The 21163-nt window shown below is 29.1% G+C and overlaps 1 protein-coding gene across 4 annotated transcripts in view; it reads left to right on the top strand.

Moving 5' to 3' along the window:
* Positions 1–21163, top strand: part of LOC126906526 (nucleolysin TIAR-like) — a 175894-nt gene that overhangs the window by 123511 nt on the left and 31220 nt on the right. For 3 of the 4 annotated variants that reach the window (XM_050687085.1, XM_050687087.1, XM_050687086.1), the window contains one exon: positions 18776–18863. In XM_050687085.1, the coding sequence (XP_050543042.1) occupies positions 18776–18863 (88 nt within the window). Of the gene's footprint in view, positions 1–871; positions 1007–18775; positions 18864–21163 lie in introns of those variants that run through there. The other variant, XM_050687088.1, reaches the window with a different exon arrangement.

Here is a 21163-nt window from a genome sequence, read left to right on the forward strand (position 1 = left end):
AATTTTTTTTTTTTTTTTTTTTTTTTTTTTTTTTTTATAGCTACTTCGATTCTGTCTTCACCGCGGTCGGTTTGTTGTTTATTGTTTTTATTGATCATTTTATTTTTGTTTTTTAAAACACTTTTCTCCCGTCACTTCAATGGCTTTACAAATAATACACAAATAATAATGAATAATACTTCGTCATTTAAAGCTATCAAATCTAAATGCAACAGTTTTAGAAACTGTCAAGTTAACTACGCGGTATTTAAGGGTGTAAATGGTGAGTAACAAACGGCTGCTGAATAAATTTCATCCAACTTGTTAGTATGTATCATTTGTACATCTTATAAACGATAAACTATTATTGAAAACTGCCATTTTAGATATTGATTTATAATTTATTGGTCTATAATATACGATTAAAAATTGTTTCTAATTAAAATATATTTTATGAACAAATAAATGTATATCTTTGCGTGTAAAAAATGAAGTAAAAATATTTTATTTAATAAAAAATAAACAAACACAGTTTTTTTTTATCTTAAATGATTAACATTAATAAAATTTCATATCGTTGAAAATTACAAAGAAATTTTCAAAACTATAACCGAAATTCTTAAACCATATAAGCACTTGATAAATTATATGTATTGTTTTGTTAAAAATCTAACGCATCGTTTAAGACAATTTCCGCTTCGACTAATAATTTATTCCTCCATGAAACCAGGTGTTTTTTCATTATTATCATTAATCTCATTACATATATTCACAGATATACAATAAAATAGTTTTGTTATATATTTGTGCATATATTAATATAAAATTTTTGTTCCTACTTAAAAGTAGCGATTTTGGTGTCGGAACTTGAAGCATTTACGTTGATATTTTATTGAGTTAATTTTCATTTTTTTTAAAATTATAAATCAAAATCACTCCAAATAAGTTTAAGATAATAGTTTAAGATTGTATAGCCCTAAATTGCAGTAATTGGCAAGTGGATGTGTTGCAATGCTATCTAAGTCAGGTGTGTTTTATTGTAATTGTCTATATTGATTATTTTTACGAATAGATTTTTGTTTAACGACGCAAAGCGATTACTTAATGTTTAATTAACTTAATTCCTACATGTTCTCCTAGGTATATGTGGATAGAATGTTATTCGATTTAAACTTTACCAGATAACATAATCGATTAGTAAAATTTTATGTATCTGATAGTTATTAATTTACATAAGAACAAAAAATCTTAAGACTTTTGTTATTATTTTTAATAAGATCAGGACATAGAAATATATTTGCTTTATTATACTAGGCTAAATATTTTGATTAGCTCTGGTTGAAATTGATTTAATTTTATGACTCTATGTATGTATAATGTTTATTTTAACTTTGGTTGCTTCAAAGCGTTTTTTTGATGTTTCACGTATGTAGTTAAAAAGTATTTTGTTATTTCAAAGTAGAATTGACTTCGTTTTAAAATTTGATGTCACTCACACACAAGAGTTGTTGAAGGGATATTTTCACATGTCTTTGGGCCGTTTATTTTTAAGCAAAAGTATTTTTAGTATAATTGTACGCGTATAACAATAATAATTACTAAAACTGTAATAACACTCTGCTCATGTACAAACAACTACTTAAAAGATATTTTCCTACTGGGGACACTACCAAGTGAAATTAGGATAAAGATATGTAATACGTTAAGTTTACCTCGCGAGTTTTTGACACAGGATAACACGTTAAATGAATATGTTGGCGTGAAGGGTACAGAAAAGCGAAATAATCTACCTTAGCTAAGTATAACATGTTTTACCCTTCGAGTGTGAGTGAACGCGTCTGCTAGTTGATACAATCCCGTAGGAAAAGCCATTTTTAGTCACTACTATGCATTCAGCTACGTTCCTGAGATCATCCTTTTGTCTTGTGCGTTATAAATATGTCTGTAAAGTTCCATTGTCATACCACAGGCAGTACTAGTTATTATGCTCTCTCCTCGTTTAATAATAATGTATAAGTTCATAATGTGACTGGCGCCATGGTGTTTAATTAAAACAGACATACTACCGCCCAGCTTTGCCAGCAAAGTTTTTTGAGTCTAATACGGTAAACTAATGGTGAATAAATGCGCGTCTCCCATGACTAAATTAAATTTTACATATATACCATACATTTTGAAGAAATACGATTGAAATGCTTTATTTTTTTTTTTATTTGTCATAATTATTTTGTTGGGTCCTAAGTAAACGTTCTCGTTTTTAAACCTTTTCGGAGAACCGCAACATAAATATGAATCGTACAACTTCAATGGCAACAAAATATCATTTCCTCTCAGAGGATTATAATTTATAACCTATGGTCATGAAAGTAATTATGTAATTCTAAAAACCAAAACCCAGGTCAACATTGAATTTAATTAATTTATCAGGTTATTAAAACTTTACCTAACTGTAATTAATTAGTGTACTATAACTCAGAGTTACATATTTTACTCATTTTTTGCACTAGGAAAAAAAGTTAATAAAATCAACAAAATTATTGTTAATATATAGTTGAAAATTTGTTTATTAACTGAACAAAAATTTCGGTTGAGAGAATAAAAAATTTATCAAGCAAAAAAATATTTTGTTAGATTTACAAAAATATAATTGATTTAATATTTAATTTAACTTGAGTCAGTGTATATGTTATTGGCATTACAATAATTAACATGGTTTTATGCTTATAATATTCTTATTTAAATTAAACATACTAAATATGCGCGATAGTTTTCGTATTTTTCATTATAATAATAAACGTATATAATGAGTTTTATGTGTTTCAAGAAATTGACATAATAAAAATTTAATTGATCTTTACTTTGAATGTATTAATAAATTGTCTAAACAAAATCTATGATAAAAATCACAAAATTAGTTTTATTTTCATAAATTTTTATTTTTATAAAAATAACCATTATTTTTTATTATTGAGATTAGATTTTAATTTGTGGTTTATACGTTAGCAAATTTTTTAGGAACCAATCGCACATGAGTAAGCAAATTAAAATGCGCTTTCTCGATTGATATTATTATAGAATGTTATATTGGTAATAGTAGACGTGTTGTAATAACATTTCTTATGATTCAACATTCTTGGCATAACCGATCGGATTAATGGAGACTATTTGGCATAACATCAAAATATTCAAATATCGCAAAAGAAAAAAATGTTAACAAAAATGCCCACAAATCGTTTTGGATATGCATACTTCAGTATCATTTATACAGTGTTTTTCATTGATTTTCTGATACTAGGTCACTTAGAAAATGATGGCATTTTTCATATATGATGAATATTTTTTTTATTTTAGATTAAATTTTATGAATTTCTAATTTAACTAATTGTAATAATTTAACTTATAATCATTTATATTAGCTATTATTTCATTATAATAATGATTAAATTCGTTTTAGAATTTTTAAAAATATTTCTTTTTTTTTTAAAAAGATTTTGAATTATGTTTTCTATCATTAATTAGTGAGTTTTTTTTTTCATAAAAAACGTAGAGCTTGTATTAAAAATGAGTTTTTTTACCATCATCATGTAAAAAAACAAAATTCCGACACTGATTTGTTATAATTTATAATCTACAAACATATAAGTCCACATAAGGATTCGTCATAAAGTACTTTTTTGGTTTCGTCAATTTAATGTTTAAACTTATATGTGAAGTGACTTAGTAAATTTAATAATCATTTAATGCGCTCAAAATTTATTAAGCCCATAAATTGTTTCTATTTGGCGAAAGTCACGTTTATATTTGACTACTAATTATAATACACATTTGAACACAAAATTAAATTTTAGTTGAATTATAATGTACATTAATTATGTACTTATATCATTAAAATTACAAAATAATTTTGTAATTTTTAAAATAGCACCTCTTTTATATCATATATAAAGAATCAAATTGTATAACACAATGTCATTCTTTTATCATTAACCAACTTAATTAATTGGAAAGGGTGTCAACTTAAATTTTTTAACTAGTTATCTATAAAATAGATAAATATCCAATTAAGAAAATGACGGGTCGATAACAACTTTTGGGCAAGCAATTGTGATTAACATTTTTATACGTGTGTAGGAATAGGACTGCGACCGAGAAATTATATTAATTTCTTAATTTGAAATCGTTATGCTTTGTGACATTTTGGTCTATAAGTTATGATCGATTCGTCATTTTCTATTTTATTAGCTAATTAAATGTGTATGGTGCTATTTAAAACAATAAATTTGACACCCTTATTAGACATGAGGGATGAACATAAAATATAAATTATAACAAATAAATAGAGATACATATATAACTAACAAAAGCCAAAAAAAAAATTATTAATTAAGAAATATTGAGTGGCTAGTGTTGAAAAATCACCCTTTATTTACGTGTAATGAATGCAAACTCTTATCTGTATCAGTTTTCACTACATAAAAGTTCCCTTTTAAGTGACTTGTAATTAGCATAACGGTAGTCTTTTTTAAGTAAATTATCGCGGATAACGATGATAGCAGAATTGTTCAGTTTTCTTTGCTCGTCAAAATGTATTATTGATAAAATTGGTTAAATGAATATTTAACGAATGCAATTTTCCTTACAATGTATAAAAGAAAACGAAAAGTATCAATATAACTGAGAAATTCGAACCCAGTAATTTTGATGCTTTATCGTAATACATAAAAGATATCTTAAAAATTGGTATTTGAGGAAATTTAGTGCGCTTTTAGTGTTACATCATACATGTCGGTAATTGAAACCAATTGGTAAACGGATCACGAAATGAATGGACCGGACATATACTCAAAGTGGTAGTGGGCATTCGTCTATTTGTGTGCAACTGATTTCGGTCGGGAAAAAATTCAACAGTCTATACGGAAACGAGGCGAAAATCATGATGAGAATAATTCATAAATGTGGTAGTCTTAGAGAGTTCCATACAGTGAGTTTTCTTGTTTCTTCGAATAACATCCCGGACGGGCTTCATTGACCGGCAGATACAAATAGTCATCGCAAGTCAGTCGATCCCCTCAGGAAGACGTCAAACGCACGTCCGTGATTAGATTGGCGATAAACGCGAACACTTTCTACAAAACCCTGTAAATTACCGTGTTTGTCCAGTCCTTGGTAATTTTTATTTCACCTACAGTATATTATCTCCCTGCCATTTTTGACATTACAACGTCCATTGGCTTTTTCCATCGTCGTTAGAAAATCATTTAATGTTATCGCTACTGCATGTAAAGCACACACATGCAAATAATTAGTTTTAACTGAACGGCCCGACTATTAATTCAGAATTATTCCATGAAGGGCTCAATCAAATAGAAACAAGTATAAAAGTTTAGTGCAATAGCAGAACTAAATCCGCTTTGGCGTGGGGTAAGATGACGAGGTTTTGCTTCTATGGTTTTTCCTGAATTTTGTGAGTGGATTTAAAATTTGAATTTTCTATGAAAATTTAATACGATGCATTTTCTCGATAGTCTCTTTTCATATTTACTTAAAAAAAAAAACTAAATTTTCACTACGTATATTAGAAGTTTTTAACGCATTTTGTGAACGAGTGTTCGACACTATGACAAAATTACACTTCCGGCGTGTTAAATTAACGTATGTATTGAAAATGTCATACTGATCTATGAGAATTTTTAGTTTATCTTTTACAGTGTTCTAATGGACGAAATATGGGTTTTTATAAAAAGTGCTATTTTTGCCGTCTTTGTTCTTTTGTTGTCTTTGATCACCCAACTATATAGTAAGATGACAAAAACGATTAAAAAACTTTATAACTAAAAATATTCTAAAACAACGTTTTTTTTTTTTAAATATTTAAGAATGAAAGTTGAGAAATTTACCTTACAATATTAATACCTAAAGTTTTGATGCTCGAATATTACATTATTAACATTATTAATATACAATTCTAACCACAACTAAAATTAATATATCCACACGTATACTTGTACTAGTGAAATTAAAACATTGTACCTAAAGAATCTTTTATAAAAGTAAGCACATGTTGCTATGTGTGATTGATTTTGAAAAATATCAAATTCGTCATCTTGTTGAATTCTTCAACTTATCTTGGCTTACCCTATTATTCTACTTTGACAGAAATTATATAATAAAATAATAATACAAGTTTAGTTAAACGATTTACTTTACCATAATTATTTGATTGAAATTCACTCTTACGTATATCGAGTATTTTTACTTTGGAATTCTTGTTGTTGATTCCTGCTAAGTTCTTGGTTTTAATTTTCAAATATTTGTCTCTTATGTGTTTATAAATTTGCAAAATCAATATAAATGTAATAACAACAAATATTTGTAAATCGTCTTATAACTTATTATTAAAACGTCAATATTCTTCCAAAAATAAATTAGTACTAGCAAATAAATTGTAATTTGGTAGTTGATTTTACATAAATGGAAAATTGATTAAGTTATTTAACCTCTCTTTCTTCAAATTAGTGGCCACTTTGAAGTTTTAAGTTAATATGTAAATCTTAATATGTGATTATAAATGTGTGTTTTCATATGAATACATAATTGTAATATTGTCGACACATGTTATAAGATTTATTGTAAAACACATAACGTATCCGTTGAATTGTATACATCACTTACAACAAGGCAGTAATATTTGTATAGGTTAGCACAGCTTGCTTGAACAATTTTCAATGAATTTGTATGTTTATTTATTATTATATTATACTATTTCTGATATTGTAAAGCGAGAATGATACATTCTGGTGGTATTTGAGAGAAGAATAGAAGGAGATCATATATGAGCTTAAAGAGAATACAATACAATTGAATTATGTAAAAATGTCTGAATTATTAATTCCAATCACAGCGAAACAATTTAATGTCATACAAGGAATTGTAATATAATATTATGATTGTAGAAAACATGCATACATACTCTATGAGTTTACTTTATTCTGTTGTCAAATGTATTTGATTTACATACTTTTTATAGCGTGACCGAAAATTGCATAGAAATAATTAAATTAATTTACATTTTACGCAATCGTGGGAAAATATTTCGCTGGTTAAATAATTAGCACATTAATTGCATTGGTAAATTTTAATAATTCACATAATATTCTGAAATATTTTCTTTCTTATTCTGAATTTTCTACTGAAGTGTTACTTACATTTCTAGTTAACCACTTTTTTTAGGTAATAGATTACTTCTTTAGCGCCTTCCAAAATTGTATGTTTCACTATTACTTGTTTACAAACAATTTAACAAATAATATAATTATTATAATATATTAGTAGTAAAATATATTTTTTCATTCACGAAATAAAATAAAACTATTTTGTATTATTTGCTGTCGTATATGAAATCTCTATGACTTTAAATCTAAATTGAAATTTAATTTTTCTAATTGCTTCAAAAAAAATGGTAAAATATGCCTTATCAGCTCAATATAAATTCGTCTAGGTATTAAGTCGGATAAAAATTCCATTTAGAAAAAGCAATATTTTAAATAGGTTAAAATTTATGTTTTCTCGATAATATTTTTCATAGATCTTTATATGAATTATGAACTTAGTGGTGCTAAAACAAAAAAAATTCTGCTGTTTTTTCCACGTTTAATTGTTTAGTTGCTGGTAGTGCTGTTACTGTGGTGACATAGACCCCAGAGGTCCTCTCCGATTGTATAATCGTTGAATTATTCAGAACAAACCCGGAATATAATCCTAGATAGTAATTCCTTTGGCTTTATGAATAAATAAAGATGTACCCTAGGGTTACGTGTAATACTTGGTGTTCACGGTGGCGACGGGGGTAGAATAATAGTATAAAAGCGGTGACAAAAGTCTGCAGTCCAGCAAAATCGTTTATTTATAATACGATTATGGTTTACCGTTTGTTTAATGTAACTCATTTAAACTGAAACTTACATTTTTTAACTATAAAAAAAAGTATTCCGACTTGAGTATCCGGCATTCATATACTTCGGTTATGTTCGAGTCCAGAGGGTATTTACAAAATACTGCGAGATTTTCCGACCCCATTAGTCATGCAAATTTATTTCACTGCCAGAGAAATGTGAATTATTCTCATTACAGTTTTTTTTTAAACTATCACCAATGATTATACACAGGATTCTCTCTTGTCATTATTGCTGTACACTATTTTTTTCACAACTTAAAATCATACATTTACTGTATTTTAATTATAAAACTGTGCTACTATAATGACGAAATTTTTAAATTCCTTTTTCTTTAAATTTTCGACGTTTTATTTTGTTATTAATAGAACGTATATATAGAACGTAATGTGCGCTTAGTTCCATCAATATCATTAAATCTCATCGATTTAAAACATATCACATTTAACCGTAAGAAAACTATAAAAATGTTAACTAAAAATACTTTTCTACTTAAATCCTTTTAAAAAAATTTAATAAAATATATAAAAAAAAAACTAATAAGCGTATAAGAGTTGAAATATAATTACCTGTTTATTGATTAAGCAGTTTTACTATAAATCAATATAAAATATTTATACACGCCGATTTCATCGGAACAATTTACTACGTAACATAAATTGAACGGATCTAATGAAGGTTTTGTTTTTAAGATGGCAGGATAGTTTTTATCTCCGAGTTTTTTTTACGAGTTTGTCGTAAAAGAAAAACATAATCTTTCGGATATTCTGTCGGGTCAGCAGCTTCAATGGTATAGGATTTGGTGTGAAACTATCAACTCACCATACGGTCAACACTTATTGTTATCCATAACTGTCTGTTTCTGCCCCCAAAAGTTTTTTCTTTTGCGCTTCAGCTGAATGTTCAATCGACTGACACCTATTGTTGCCGCTTTTCATTATAACACCGTGTATTTTTTCTTTCAATACGAATACTTCCATGGCATTTGTTCAAGTGCATATAAACTCTTTTAATAAACTTCGAAGATAACAATATCTGAATTACCTTTCTATATCGATAGATACTGATCAGAAAAATACTAAAAAATTAAAAAATACTAGAAAAATTAATTCAGAGAAAACAATGTGTATACAATAGAATACGTAACTTTCGTGAATGTAATGTTAAGTTGCCACTTTCAGACATGATAGCAGTTCATTAAGCTTCACTGTAATTTTACTGTGCTTTAAGTAAATTACAAACAATCATAATTAAGGCATGTGGGACCACCATGATAGTAGTGCATTGTAATTTGTCATGATTCTGCATGCTAATATTACTCAGGAGCCGCCCGCACGAGAAGGCCGAAATACATAACTGAAATACTGAGAATGTGCTTAACTGTGAATGCAATTAACAAAATCACGGATTTGTTAATTAATGTAGCCACTATATTAAACGTTCGTCAAATGTAGAAGTTTTTGTAGCATGCGCTACATGACAATGTAATTGTTTCTAAAAAATTAATGATTTATCATTATTTTTAACTTATACATTTATGATTGATGAATTGTGTACTGGTACATTTTTTTTTTTTGCTAAATGAATTATACTTAAAGAGTTTATTGATCGGCATTTTAAATAAATTCAGCAATGCCTGTTATGGATAAAATAAATATATTTCCTTTATCTAAAGTATAATTGTATTAAAGAAAAGTCATATAAGAAGGGAGAATTAATTGATATTTTGTATTTATTACAATAGTGTTGTTGTTTTATATTTATATTACATGAGGATTATAGCCGTTCACCAGGTGTATCGTTGAAAATTTCCGTCTGGATTGTTATAAACGAGAGTTGTGCTCGAAGGTCAATAAACCTTTTGTTTTTATAGTTTAATTAAAAATGTCTTTAATTAACATCCGACCTTACTAGATTTTAAAGCTTTATGCGAAACCATTCAACTAGCGAGTTTATTTTCAAAGAGATGGTGTGAAATTATCACGCGTATGAAAATACTAATGTGTATTTCAATACATACATGGGAAACTACTATGTTTGCCATTGGGCCCTCGCCCTTTGTGGACCGTGTCCAAAGATTACAAAGAGGTTTAATGTTTTTGGAGAAACGAAAAACACCGAAAGTTTTAATTCGATGTTAAATTAAAAGCGTTTCCTTTTGTAACTCTTATTGTACGTACATGCGTTTACTCACAAAAGAAGGGAAAACTGAGATATTTTGACGTGGGAGTTTATTACGTACAAATCCAGCGCTACCACTTTAGAAGTCAATTCCTCCCGATACACTAGCAGAGTTGTGCTATGCACGTGGAAATGTTTGCTTTTTGTGTTGTTCTCGGTCGCTGTTAATTACTGTCCGGGTTAGGTCAAACCTTTTAGCATGTTGACGTATAAATCTTCAACAATACACCGAGTCGTTAAACGCGTATTCTGTTCGCCTTTAATGATAAATACCTATTAATGTGAATAAAACGGCAAAAACAAAACTGTTGCCATTAGTACAAGTGTATTACTTTTAATTCATCATTATAACCTTCTCGAACAATCAAAAAGCCCACTCCACTTGCCATTAATATTCCATGCATATAAAATTTTACTACTTTCAAACAGCTTTATGTATTTACTTTGTTTATTAATTACAGTTGCTGATTAAATATTGTTCAATAAATTTATTTTAATAGTCGCATTTTTTTTTATAGCTCACTGAATAGTATCTAAAAATGTTATGAAATAATCATTTTGATGATTATCAAATTATTCGTAAAATAACTACTGAAAAATGTGATTGATTATAATCGTTCGTTTTATTACGACAAAAAGTTTATTAAATGTTTTTCAAAATGCAAGTATATTAATAACGGCCTATTTTTTTGCCATACCTTTAAAATCAATGAAATGTTAAAATAATATATTTATATTACTCGTTTCAAAATAAAATCCTTTTTTTTTTTTTGATAAGTTTTTATTTTTTTTTTTGTTGTATTACATAATTATACTGAGATGCTATAGCAATAATCATAATATTTTCAACAAGATAACTTTCAATTGACTCCTCTCCATGATTTTGATTTGTATTAATGTTTTAAATAATGAATTCAGTAAGCAAGACTGTGTTTTTTCACTTCAATAACCAAGAAAAAACGTAATAATAAAATGAGCACAAAAGTTTTTTCTCGGCTAAAATTGTATTTATTTGTAAATGCAGACTTTTTTCTTTCGAGCGAATTAAATTTTTAAGAATACACTTATTGATGTTTTGTTTTTAAATTAAATCGAAAACGGTCGCAGACGACCATGTGTTGTTTGCACGATACTATTAAGTAACACTTCGTTTAGACGACGGGACTTATTGGATTAAAAGTGCATGTTGCCTTTAGCATTCAGTAAATATATTCAAGATTTGTGTAAGTAAATATGAGTGTGAGTACACAGACAAAATATACAAACACTTGAACAATATTATTATTAACGTGCAGCAAACCAGGTTAATATGTTAATCAAACTGTAACTTTTGTTAGGAGAATAAATAATGTATCAAACGGAAAATTGTTCATTAGATTGGTAAAATTAATTATTTAGTTAGCAAAACCTTTGTCAGCTGTGCATCGACAGTAATTTGATTGATAATTTTTCAGTGCATCATTAAAACTTACTGTTCTCGGTGTAAAAATTGCCTGTAATAACGAAATATATGAAAAAACCATACTGCTTGATCGGGATATTTTTTGTCTACAGCATCGTGTTAGTATACATGTATATAAACGTGCATAAAAATTGTCGTAGTTCCAGCGACGCCACTAGAGAATTGCTCAGTGGGAGATAATTTACTTTGGGTACACAATGTTTTCAAGACGATATGATGGCAAGGAGAGGAGGTCACACGGTCTGTAATAGTATTCAGATGGGCAACGAAAGCTTGAAAAAGAATAAGAATAGAAAAAAAGGGGGTAAATAAAAATGGAACAAAGAGACACGGGAAAAGAGGGGATGTCATTGGCGCCAACAGTAATCTCGTGCGAGCCTTATAAAGACGACATAGACGTGCCCAACTCTTCCCCACTCGACCAAATGTTTGCGTGACTATCCCGATTCAAAGACACTTGTAAATTGTTCTTCGATCGCCCAAAAATAGATACAAATGCTAAAGTCTATGGCACATTTCACGAGAAATTTTACATGATAACAATAAACGATGTTGACGTAAGATGATGTGGGCTTATTCAATTACTTTCAATTTATATTTTTTTTCCAAATGACAGAGGGCAACGAGATAGATATTCATAGGAGTGGAATTGTTTTTATTTTATGACATCTAATAAACGAAAGATTTCAAGTACCGTTCAAAGAAATAGTGTAATCAAATCATTCGAAAATTTAATAGATCCAACGAATTTGCAGAAATTAATCGATCGAATAAGCTATTACTCGGAAGAATGTGATTAATTCCTACTGAGAATATTCATTTCTATCTACTACGAAATTATTATGCGTCGCTTCTATTTTAATTTATAACTATTATCGAGTTTATTGCAATTTAAGTTTCGTGTGCTTTTTCTATTTGCTGCCTGAGAGTGAATAAGCGTATAATACAGTGTAGAAAAATAATAACATTATGTGTTTACTTTGCTGACTGTGACACGACAACGAGGTCGTGTCAAGCATTTCTGTATACATAACTTTGTACCTATTTATTTTGTTGTATTGGACGTCATCGCCAATAGCTCCTGTTGCCATTACTTATTACGACCTTTGTACACGAACACCCGCCCGTCCTCCCTGCCTTTTATCAGCTTTCTTATTGTCCGTGTTTCCGTCTAATAATAATTATTACGATGTGAAGTATTATAGCGGCAATAGTTTGATTATGTACAAATATCACAGGCACTTATGTTGTAAGAAGAAAAATACGTCGACCGCTAATTCCTTTTGCTGCAGCGGCAATAGAGTCCGCTACTGAACTTAAAACATTTATAAACATGTAATAGTTTTTTACGACCAACCCGACCGGACGAAAAATAACAACTACGGTGCATTTAATACACTGTGCGAGAAGTAAGGATTTATAATAATAGGATAGGATACGGGTAAATGTTGTTGTTGGCGTTAGGAGACCTGAATGTTGCTAGTGCCGTAGTGAGTGCGCGGAGAGGGACCAGGAGAGAGAAAATAAACCGATTGAAGTCCACTGGCGCAAATATACATTCATTCGGCGTATAGGTGTATTATGTGAACCTATATAATGCAAGAAAATAGAGACCGGAATTTTGGAACGATGCCGCTGCCCCTACCCCTCACCGTTTGCCGTTCATACTCACGTGGAAATCTAGCCCGGTACCCTATTCGCCGTGTACATACCATAATAATAATAGTGTCCTGCCCTCAGTTATACTGCGGTCTTTTCTTTTTCTCATATACGCTTGTGTGTGTGTGGGCTTCGGTCTAAGCCACTGCTGAGTTACACACGCATCACCGAAGCTGCCTCCCCTACGTGTACACACACATACACTTCCTTTAATGGCCGACCGAGTAGTAATAATATCGGGCGCGATATATTTTGCCAGAAAAGAGTATATCTGTGAAAGCGTATCTATATATATGCGTAAGCGTGTATCGTTAAATGTGAAATACGATTATCGCTCAAGTTCCTGCTATGTATAGGAGGAGGACCATTGCGTGGGTTTCAATGTCGTTTCCACGGAAAAATGAAAATTAACAAGCCGTAGCCCCACGCGATCATCTGTACCCTGCGGAGTTGGTTCGAAACGGGCCAAACACCTGAGCTTCGGATAAACGGTAAAGTTTTCTAATAAAGTTCGTCTGGCAGTATGTACACCCGACCGAGGCCGCGTTGTATTGTTAGCATAACATCGATAAATTACTTGTAAAATTCACTAGACGTTTGAACGTTCAAAGTATTCAAAACTGCCTTAGTATTTTCCGTTCGCCTGATTTGAAATCGCCTTAATTACTCCAATTTCATTAACCTCGCGAGATATAATTTGAACACTCTTGTCTGTTATTGAGTTGTTTTTTTTCTTTCGGCACCACCTACCTTGAGTTTGTTTTTGTGGATTTCAACAACTAAGGTGAAACGTTTTATTTTTTTAGTGCACTTGACTTTATAACGGTAAAAAAGGGTTCGATTTATGACGAGTTAATTGTTCGCTGAAAAACAGAGAACGTTTTTATGCCATGTTTATTTATTTGCGTGAATGTGGTATTTGTTAATCGCCAAATGTGATTACAAAATTACAATACAAGCATTGTTCAACAACACCAGACGAGAATGAGGTATTATTTCAAGTAGCTGTTAAAATGTCGAATTATTCGCTTGATTCGTAAATCTGTGTGCATTATTATATGGATTTATATTACGGAATCAGACAATGTTTATCCGGTGGTCTTAGGGTTGACGTGTTTATTCACGATTTTTCTCGTGATGGCTGCCCGTCATTTAAGGGAAATGCCATTTTGTCATTTAAATTCTACAATTAATACGCATAATTAACCGTTTTCGAGACGTTTACGTCGTTTGTTTACAAAAGATTGGCCGACAAGTGCGGTGGGATGTCTTTTGTTAAAATTTTCCTTAATTCTTTGAAAGATTTTCTTGGTGTTTTTTTGACATCTTGCGTCGCCTTAAGCGTAAAATACAGTCAGTCGGATGTATGTACTTTTCACTAAGCTCTCTCTAAATACATTCCAATTTTATTATCATTATATTAGGTCACTCAGCAAGATACACATTTAGTTAAAAGCACTCGAGTGAAAAATTCATATTTAATAATATTATTAATCGCGGAAAATATCTGTCGACAGTATAATTATTACAGTATTGCTGCCACGCTGAAAAATATTATTTTTATATACATGTAAGTTATTATTGCCAAATCGTATACAATGATCGTAGAAACGATAAATCAATTAATTGCTGAGAAGATCATCTTTTAATTATACGGTTGAAATAATGCGAAATAATATAAGCAAAGATACGATTCCGTATTATTTAATGTGAACCTTTAGCACGGCCGTTAATGTTTTCATATTATTGCGCTACTGTGCGTATATTTTATTCAGCTAATGAATTTTAAATACAATTTTCTGGTCGCTTTTAAAATTGCCACAGTGAGTTTTGTAAGAGCTTAGGCGAGCCTATTTTACAATCGACTAAAGAGCAACCGCGAGGTGGTAAGCTTATATCATTTAGTGTGTGCATTGTTAGCCATTGCACAATAGATCATCAAAGGATGGCCAGTGAATGGTCCACTTAAAGTTGATTTAAATACGCAATAGTAAGATAATTTACATATGCATAAAGTAGAGGAAAGGACGGTAGTGTTTGATAATGTCGTGTACATGCTTATTTTGTACCCATTTGGTCGGTGTAATGATAGCCATGTAAAGTTGGTACGATAATTTACGATCGACCTAGTTTTGTTTTCTCATACACACATTCAGCGCGCCATTTAACTACACCCCACAAACCCGTTTTTATATATGTCACCCAAATGTGATTTATTACATCTACTCAAAGACCAACGGTAGCGGGCTCATTCGCCTACTCTCAGCCTGGTTTGTTACTGTATGAACTTTTTGCGACCAATTAACGTATGAGTCCTTCTGTTAAATCTGTTAGGATAAGAAATCATCTTATCCTGGATGAATTCGTCATTGACTATACAAGACTTGACTTTAGCGTTTAACAGTATAGATACAACATTCGAGTTGTATTAATACATTTTGTCAACCAGACATATATAGTACAATATTTGAGCTATGTAACACTTTTTATTAAATACGTATATAATAATGTCTTTTAAATAATGATATAATGCGTTTTAATTTTATAGAAACAGCTTTTAGAATGATTATTTAATAAAACATTTGTACATACATTATGAGTATCTCCCAAAACCAATACCTAAAACCAATAAATAGGTAAAACACCTAACACAAAGGTTTCCACAACAATTGGTTTCTAGTAAACGATAAACGTGCGCTTGTATTTGCTTGACGACGTAGAGGAGGGGACAGGTTAATCGAAAGAAAACATCGGTCGAAATCAGCAATTCCCCAACCGCCATGCGATGGCAGTAGTTTTCACGTGTGACAGGGGAGAGATTGAGAGGATAAGAGGAGAAAAAGTGGTTAGAAAAACAACGCCGTTAACGTTCGAATTGATCTGCGTTGGCAATCTTTTGCAAACGGAGCAAGCACTTGAACTGAGAAAAAAGGCAAATAAACTTTTATTGTTATAACTCGTTAAGTGCGTTTAATCGCAGAGACTTTCCGTAGCCAAAAATACGTTTTTTTTTTTGTAAAAAAAAGTAGTGAAACTATCATTTTAATTAATTACAACCGTTTTCGAATTTTCATTTGAATGAAAAATAAATTCAAATTAAGTTCAGTAACAGTCAGCGATGTGATTGATAACTTGTGTTCCAATAAATACAGTTCGATCCAACAAAAAATATCGCCCGGAAGTTAATATAATGAATAGTATGAAGTATTTATGGTTTTTATTTAAAATAAATACTTTTGACTCGCGTCTCTGTAAAATTCCTCGAACAATATTACTTTACTTTTACCGCATTCCGTTGTAGTTGCGGATGAACGGTTTCTTTACAAAGAATTCTGACAAAAGAAGATTGCAGGCTATTGTTTTGGCTGTAAAATAGAAAACTGTAATGTGAGACGGAGACAGCTTACTAACACAAGCTGCGATTAATCTTTCACTGGCTTTTAATGCCTTCATATAAAACTTATATAATATCTACTATTACTAAAAATCTAAGTATTGATATTAAAAAGAAAGTAAAGATTACTTATAAAAATCAGGTGGGCTACTAAGTAAGCGTAAGATTTTTGGAAATGTAAAAGCTTCGATTTTTTGTGACACTATTAAATCAATTTTACTTCGAAAAGTAAATTAAGTTTATATTATACATATTATTTAGCTATACATTGTTAACCGTGAGACTAATATAAGTTTAGCGTAGTACAAATTATATTGTATGAGAATTGCGTTTTTTGAATGTAAATAAATTTATGTTTTATTTGTCGATCACGTAAGCTCGCTTACTCTATTACCTATTTCATTCGAATTTGTAATAATTTAATAAACTATAAGCTTAAGAGTTATTTTGATCTATGAATTCGTTATTTATTCATACATATAATTGGTAAATAGACTAGATGAAAAATAAACATCAACAAATTATGTAATATTTTTAAAAATGATTTTTGGTGTAGCATTTTGACACCCTTATTTAATTTTAAAAGTGTGTAGTAAAATCACGGAATTGATTCCTTTCGAAAATTCCATTATAATGTGTTAGTGTTGTATTAACGTTATTAGCTGGTAATTTTTGAAAACAATAAATTGTAATACGGCACTCTGAATAGGCAATTTGGGTACATGCGTGCCGCAACTTGACTACGATTGCGTGTAAAAGTGGCGTTAGCTCATAACATTGTTTCATTTTAATTTTCCCAGTCGAACAAAGAACGTCTGTTTTAACTTTGACAAAAAAAAGAAAAACCATTATTATTTTTATTATATACACCAACATAATTTTGAAAAATAAAAGTAAAACTTTTAAAGTTATTTTTATTTTTTCGCCAATGCCAAAAATGAGCTATATTTTGTATATATAAATATAAGTCAATTGCAGCGTCGGGTGCTTTAGGTAAATGGATTTTTTTCGATACCAGCAACCACAAAAAACTCTTATAAAACATTTTTTAAGATGCGTCTTTTTTATGAATAGTTTCAAAAACACTTTACTCATTAAACAAAGGCACTCGTCATAAAAGAATAATTAGTAATATACTAATGTATTTGTTTTTTAAATCTGCGGTATTCTCAAAAATCCGATTTATCAATTAACAATTTTTCAAAACAAATTAAACATTACAATAATTTCTTACAGAAATTTATATTTTTGAATTATGAAAAACAAACCTTATTGTTAAAATTAACTCGTAACATTTTAAGATAGATAACTTTCTCTTTATCACAAACTATAAAATATTTCAAGTCTCATTTTTGTGTTATAGCAGCTTTTGTCAATATATAGAGTGTTCAGTAAGTAAGGAAACTGGTTACTATTCTCATTTTTTGTAACAATTTATCTGTTTCCTTACAACATTTTGTATGAAAATGCTGTTATGACATTAAAATATAAAAATAATTGTAATTTACCTTATATTATATAAAAAAAAACATTTGCTAATACATGAACTTTGTACGATGAGGTATTCTTTAAAAATGCTCAGAAAGATTATTAAACAAAAGCAAACATAAAAAAATATATTACATGTGCATACGTTTGTGTATCAACAAAAATATCGACCGCCTGTTAAATTATGTATTTTTGTTCGGCTAGTGGTGCGCACATTTTATTTTTAATTAAAACGTTGTTTAGTCATTGTACAGGAATCTGTAAATACGCCATTGACAAACATGAAAGTTTTTCATTTAATCTGTCTAGTCTAGCGTAGTCTTATAAACAAAAAATACAATAAGAACAATAAATACATAAAACGCAATGTATACTTCAAAAGTTTACCATTCGTGTACAGACAAATAATGTACATTTTATGATTACCTAGTGAAAACGAACATACAAAAAATAGTAAAGGTGAATTAAAATTTGTCTGAAAATATTTTTCATCATATTTAGAAGAAACAAATTTAATTCCGCTACGAATAAATAGATACTCGATAAGAAAATAAAGTATTAACATAGTATTTTAAGTGTATTTATAAGTATTACATTGTTTTGAAAAATTGTCCGTTATTTATATGGAATTTTGAGTATTTATTCTTATTTGTTTTTCAGAACACCATCACATATTTGTGGGAGACCTAAGTCCCGAAATCGAAACGCAAACATTAAGAGAAGCATTTACACCCTTTGGCGAAATATCGTGAGTATTACATTATTATATTTTTGCCAAGTTTATTGATAAAAAAAATGTCTTATAAAAATATTTTATATTTTATGATTAACTTATTTTAAGGGAAACTATTTATTATTTTAGTAAATATTTAGTTATCTATTTTGATTAAGTTATATTATTTCTAATAAAATAAGATTTTGACATGTAATATTTAACAAAGAAAACATATCATATTTTGATAAGTGATACAACCATTTAATTGTGTATGTTTACCCTTCAAATTTCTAAAAAAAATAAACCAATAAATTGTGTATAATGTATAATAGTTGGTTTTTAATACAGCTTAAGTAATTTACTATATATTATTGACAACTTAGTTACAACCTGAAATTTTTTTAAAAATTATTTTTTTGTAGAAAAACCACCTTTTTTAGTGAAAAGGATAAGAAAATATTATTCAGAAAAGTCATGAAATAAATACATTAAAAAGTAGGACACACTGTGATTAAAAAAAAAATATTTCATCGTAAAATCTATACTAAATTAACTCTTTGTTAAAGTTTAAATACATGGTTCATATATCATACCAAATCAATAGTATGAGTATATAGACTACCATCATATCTAAAACGTACCAAACTTTTTTAAATCGTATTTTGAAACCGAGCGTGTATAATGTAATATATTATATAAGATACAAAATATACGTAAATCGTGTGATGTGAGCAAGCAACGATGACATTCGTTCTAGATAAGCCAAATGTGGATGGGATCAATCTATAATACCTACCTATATATAAGATCATGACACATGAGGTCGAGTGATGGAAAGGGACAGGACGACACGAACGTGTGAGAAATGATGTCGGGAGAAAAAAATTACGATGAGAAAGAGTACAAAAAAGAAAAAAAATGGCGAACTCGTTTCATTGCGGGTCGATCGGTATTGAAGTGTGTGTGGGTAAAAATGGTTGGCACTAGTCAGTAGAAAACCAAGTGCACATGTACAAAATGTTGATGATCTTTAACGATGGCCTATTCTTGGCGATTTAGGTGCACGTTTTATTATTTAATATTGACACTTGATATACACTATAAACTACTATTTTATATTACTCAAAGAATAATAAAAAAGCTAAGTACAATTTTTAAGACCAAATCAGTAACTTGTAAAAATCAGCTAATGATACCTTGTTACCAAAACTTTTTATTCTACTATGTATAACTGTGGCTAAAATTGATACATGTATATATTTCTTTTAATATATTAACAGTAAAATATGGTACGGCTAATTTTTATTGTTATTGTAAGTTTAAAATAAGAAAAAGTTTGCAATACTAAATAATACTTAAGTTCAAACTATTTACTTAGTACACTGGTAGTAAAATTAAATAATCAAAACTGTCTATGTTTACGTAATTAACAATGTTTCTTAGGAACCTCTCTTAATTCGAATGCTTTCAAGGATACTCTTATGTAAACTATAACTGTCCAAAAGTTATTTTGCTGATTTTGAGAACTGAGTTCTACTTGAATCATCAGTTTATAATTTAATACAAGTCATATCTGATACTCTATTAAGTAACTTAACATGTACTGGATTTATCATATTAGAATATTTTAAGTTAACTTCTAGAGCACTCTGACTTATGTCAAATAATAATGTTTCACAAAATAAACTCTGTTCAAAACTAAGTATGTAACAAAAATTAAAAAAAAAAGAAGTATAACAAAAATTTCTAATTAGACATTTTTTTTAAGTACTCTAGAGTGGATAGTTTTTTCAGTCGGTTTACGGACAAATGATCTACTACAGTAAACTATTTTATCATTTAGGTATTATTTATAAATAATGTCTAATGCATCATGTTTCAAAACAAATAATCTACAATAGTTGATCGGTAAACATAACGTTCACAAAAATAATTTTTATTTATTTATGTATCTAATATTTTTTTAGTCTATTCTTATTTATTCACTGTAAATTATTGTTTTGTTTTATCAATAAAAAATTATATAATTGTTAGTAAATAGTAGATTATTAGCTGATTTTTTAAGATCAATATATTTAATGTATTTTAATTCATTTTGAAATCGAACAAAAAACCAAATATTTAACTTCATTTACATTAAAATATTATGTGACAGATCTAAATGATTTGCATTTTAGCTGTTAAAAATAATGTCCCGAGCGTCTGTCATTTTTGTTACTGTTCAATTTTGTCACGTAATTTGAATTAATTGTTTTTAATCCAACGCATTTAATATGATTAGCCAGTTGGGTTTGGGCGTAATTAATCGAAAATAACAATACTACCGATATATC

This window comes from Daktulosphaira vitifoliae, unplaced genomic scaffold (genome assembly GCF_025091365.1).
Source record: "Daktulosphaira vitifoliae isolate Bord-2020 unplaced genomic scaffold, ASM2509136v1 Scaffold_5, whole genome shotgun sequence".
In the NCBI taxonomy this organism is placed as follows: Eukaryota; Metazoa; Arthropoda; class Insecta; order Hemiptera; family Phylloxeridae; genus Daktulosphaira; species Daktulosphaira vitifoliae.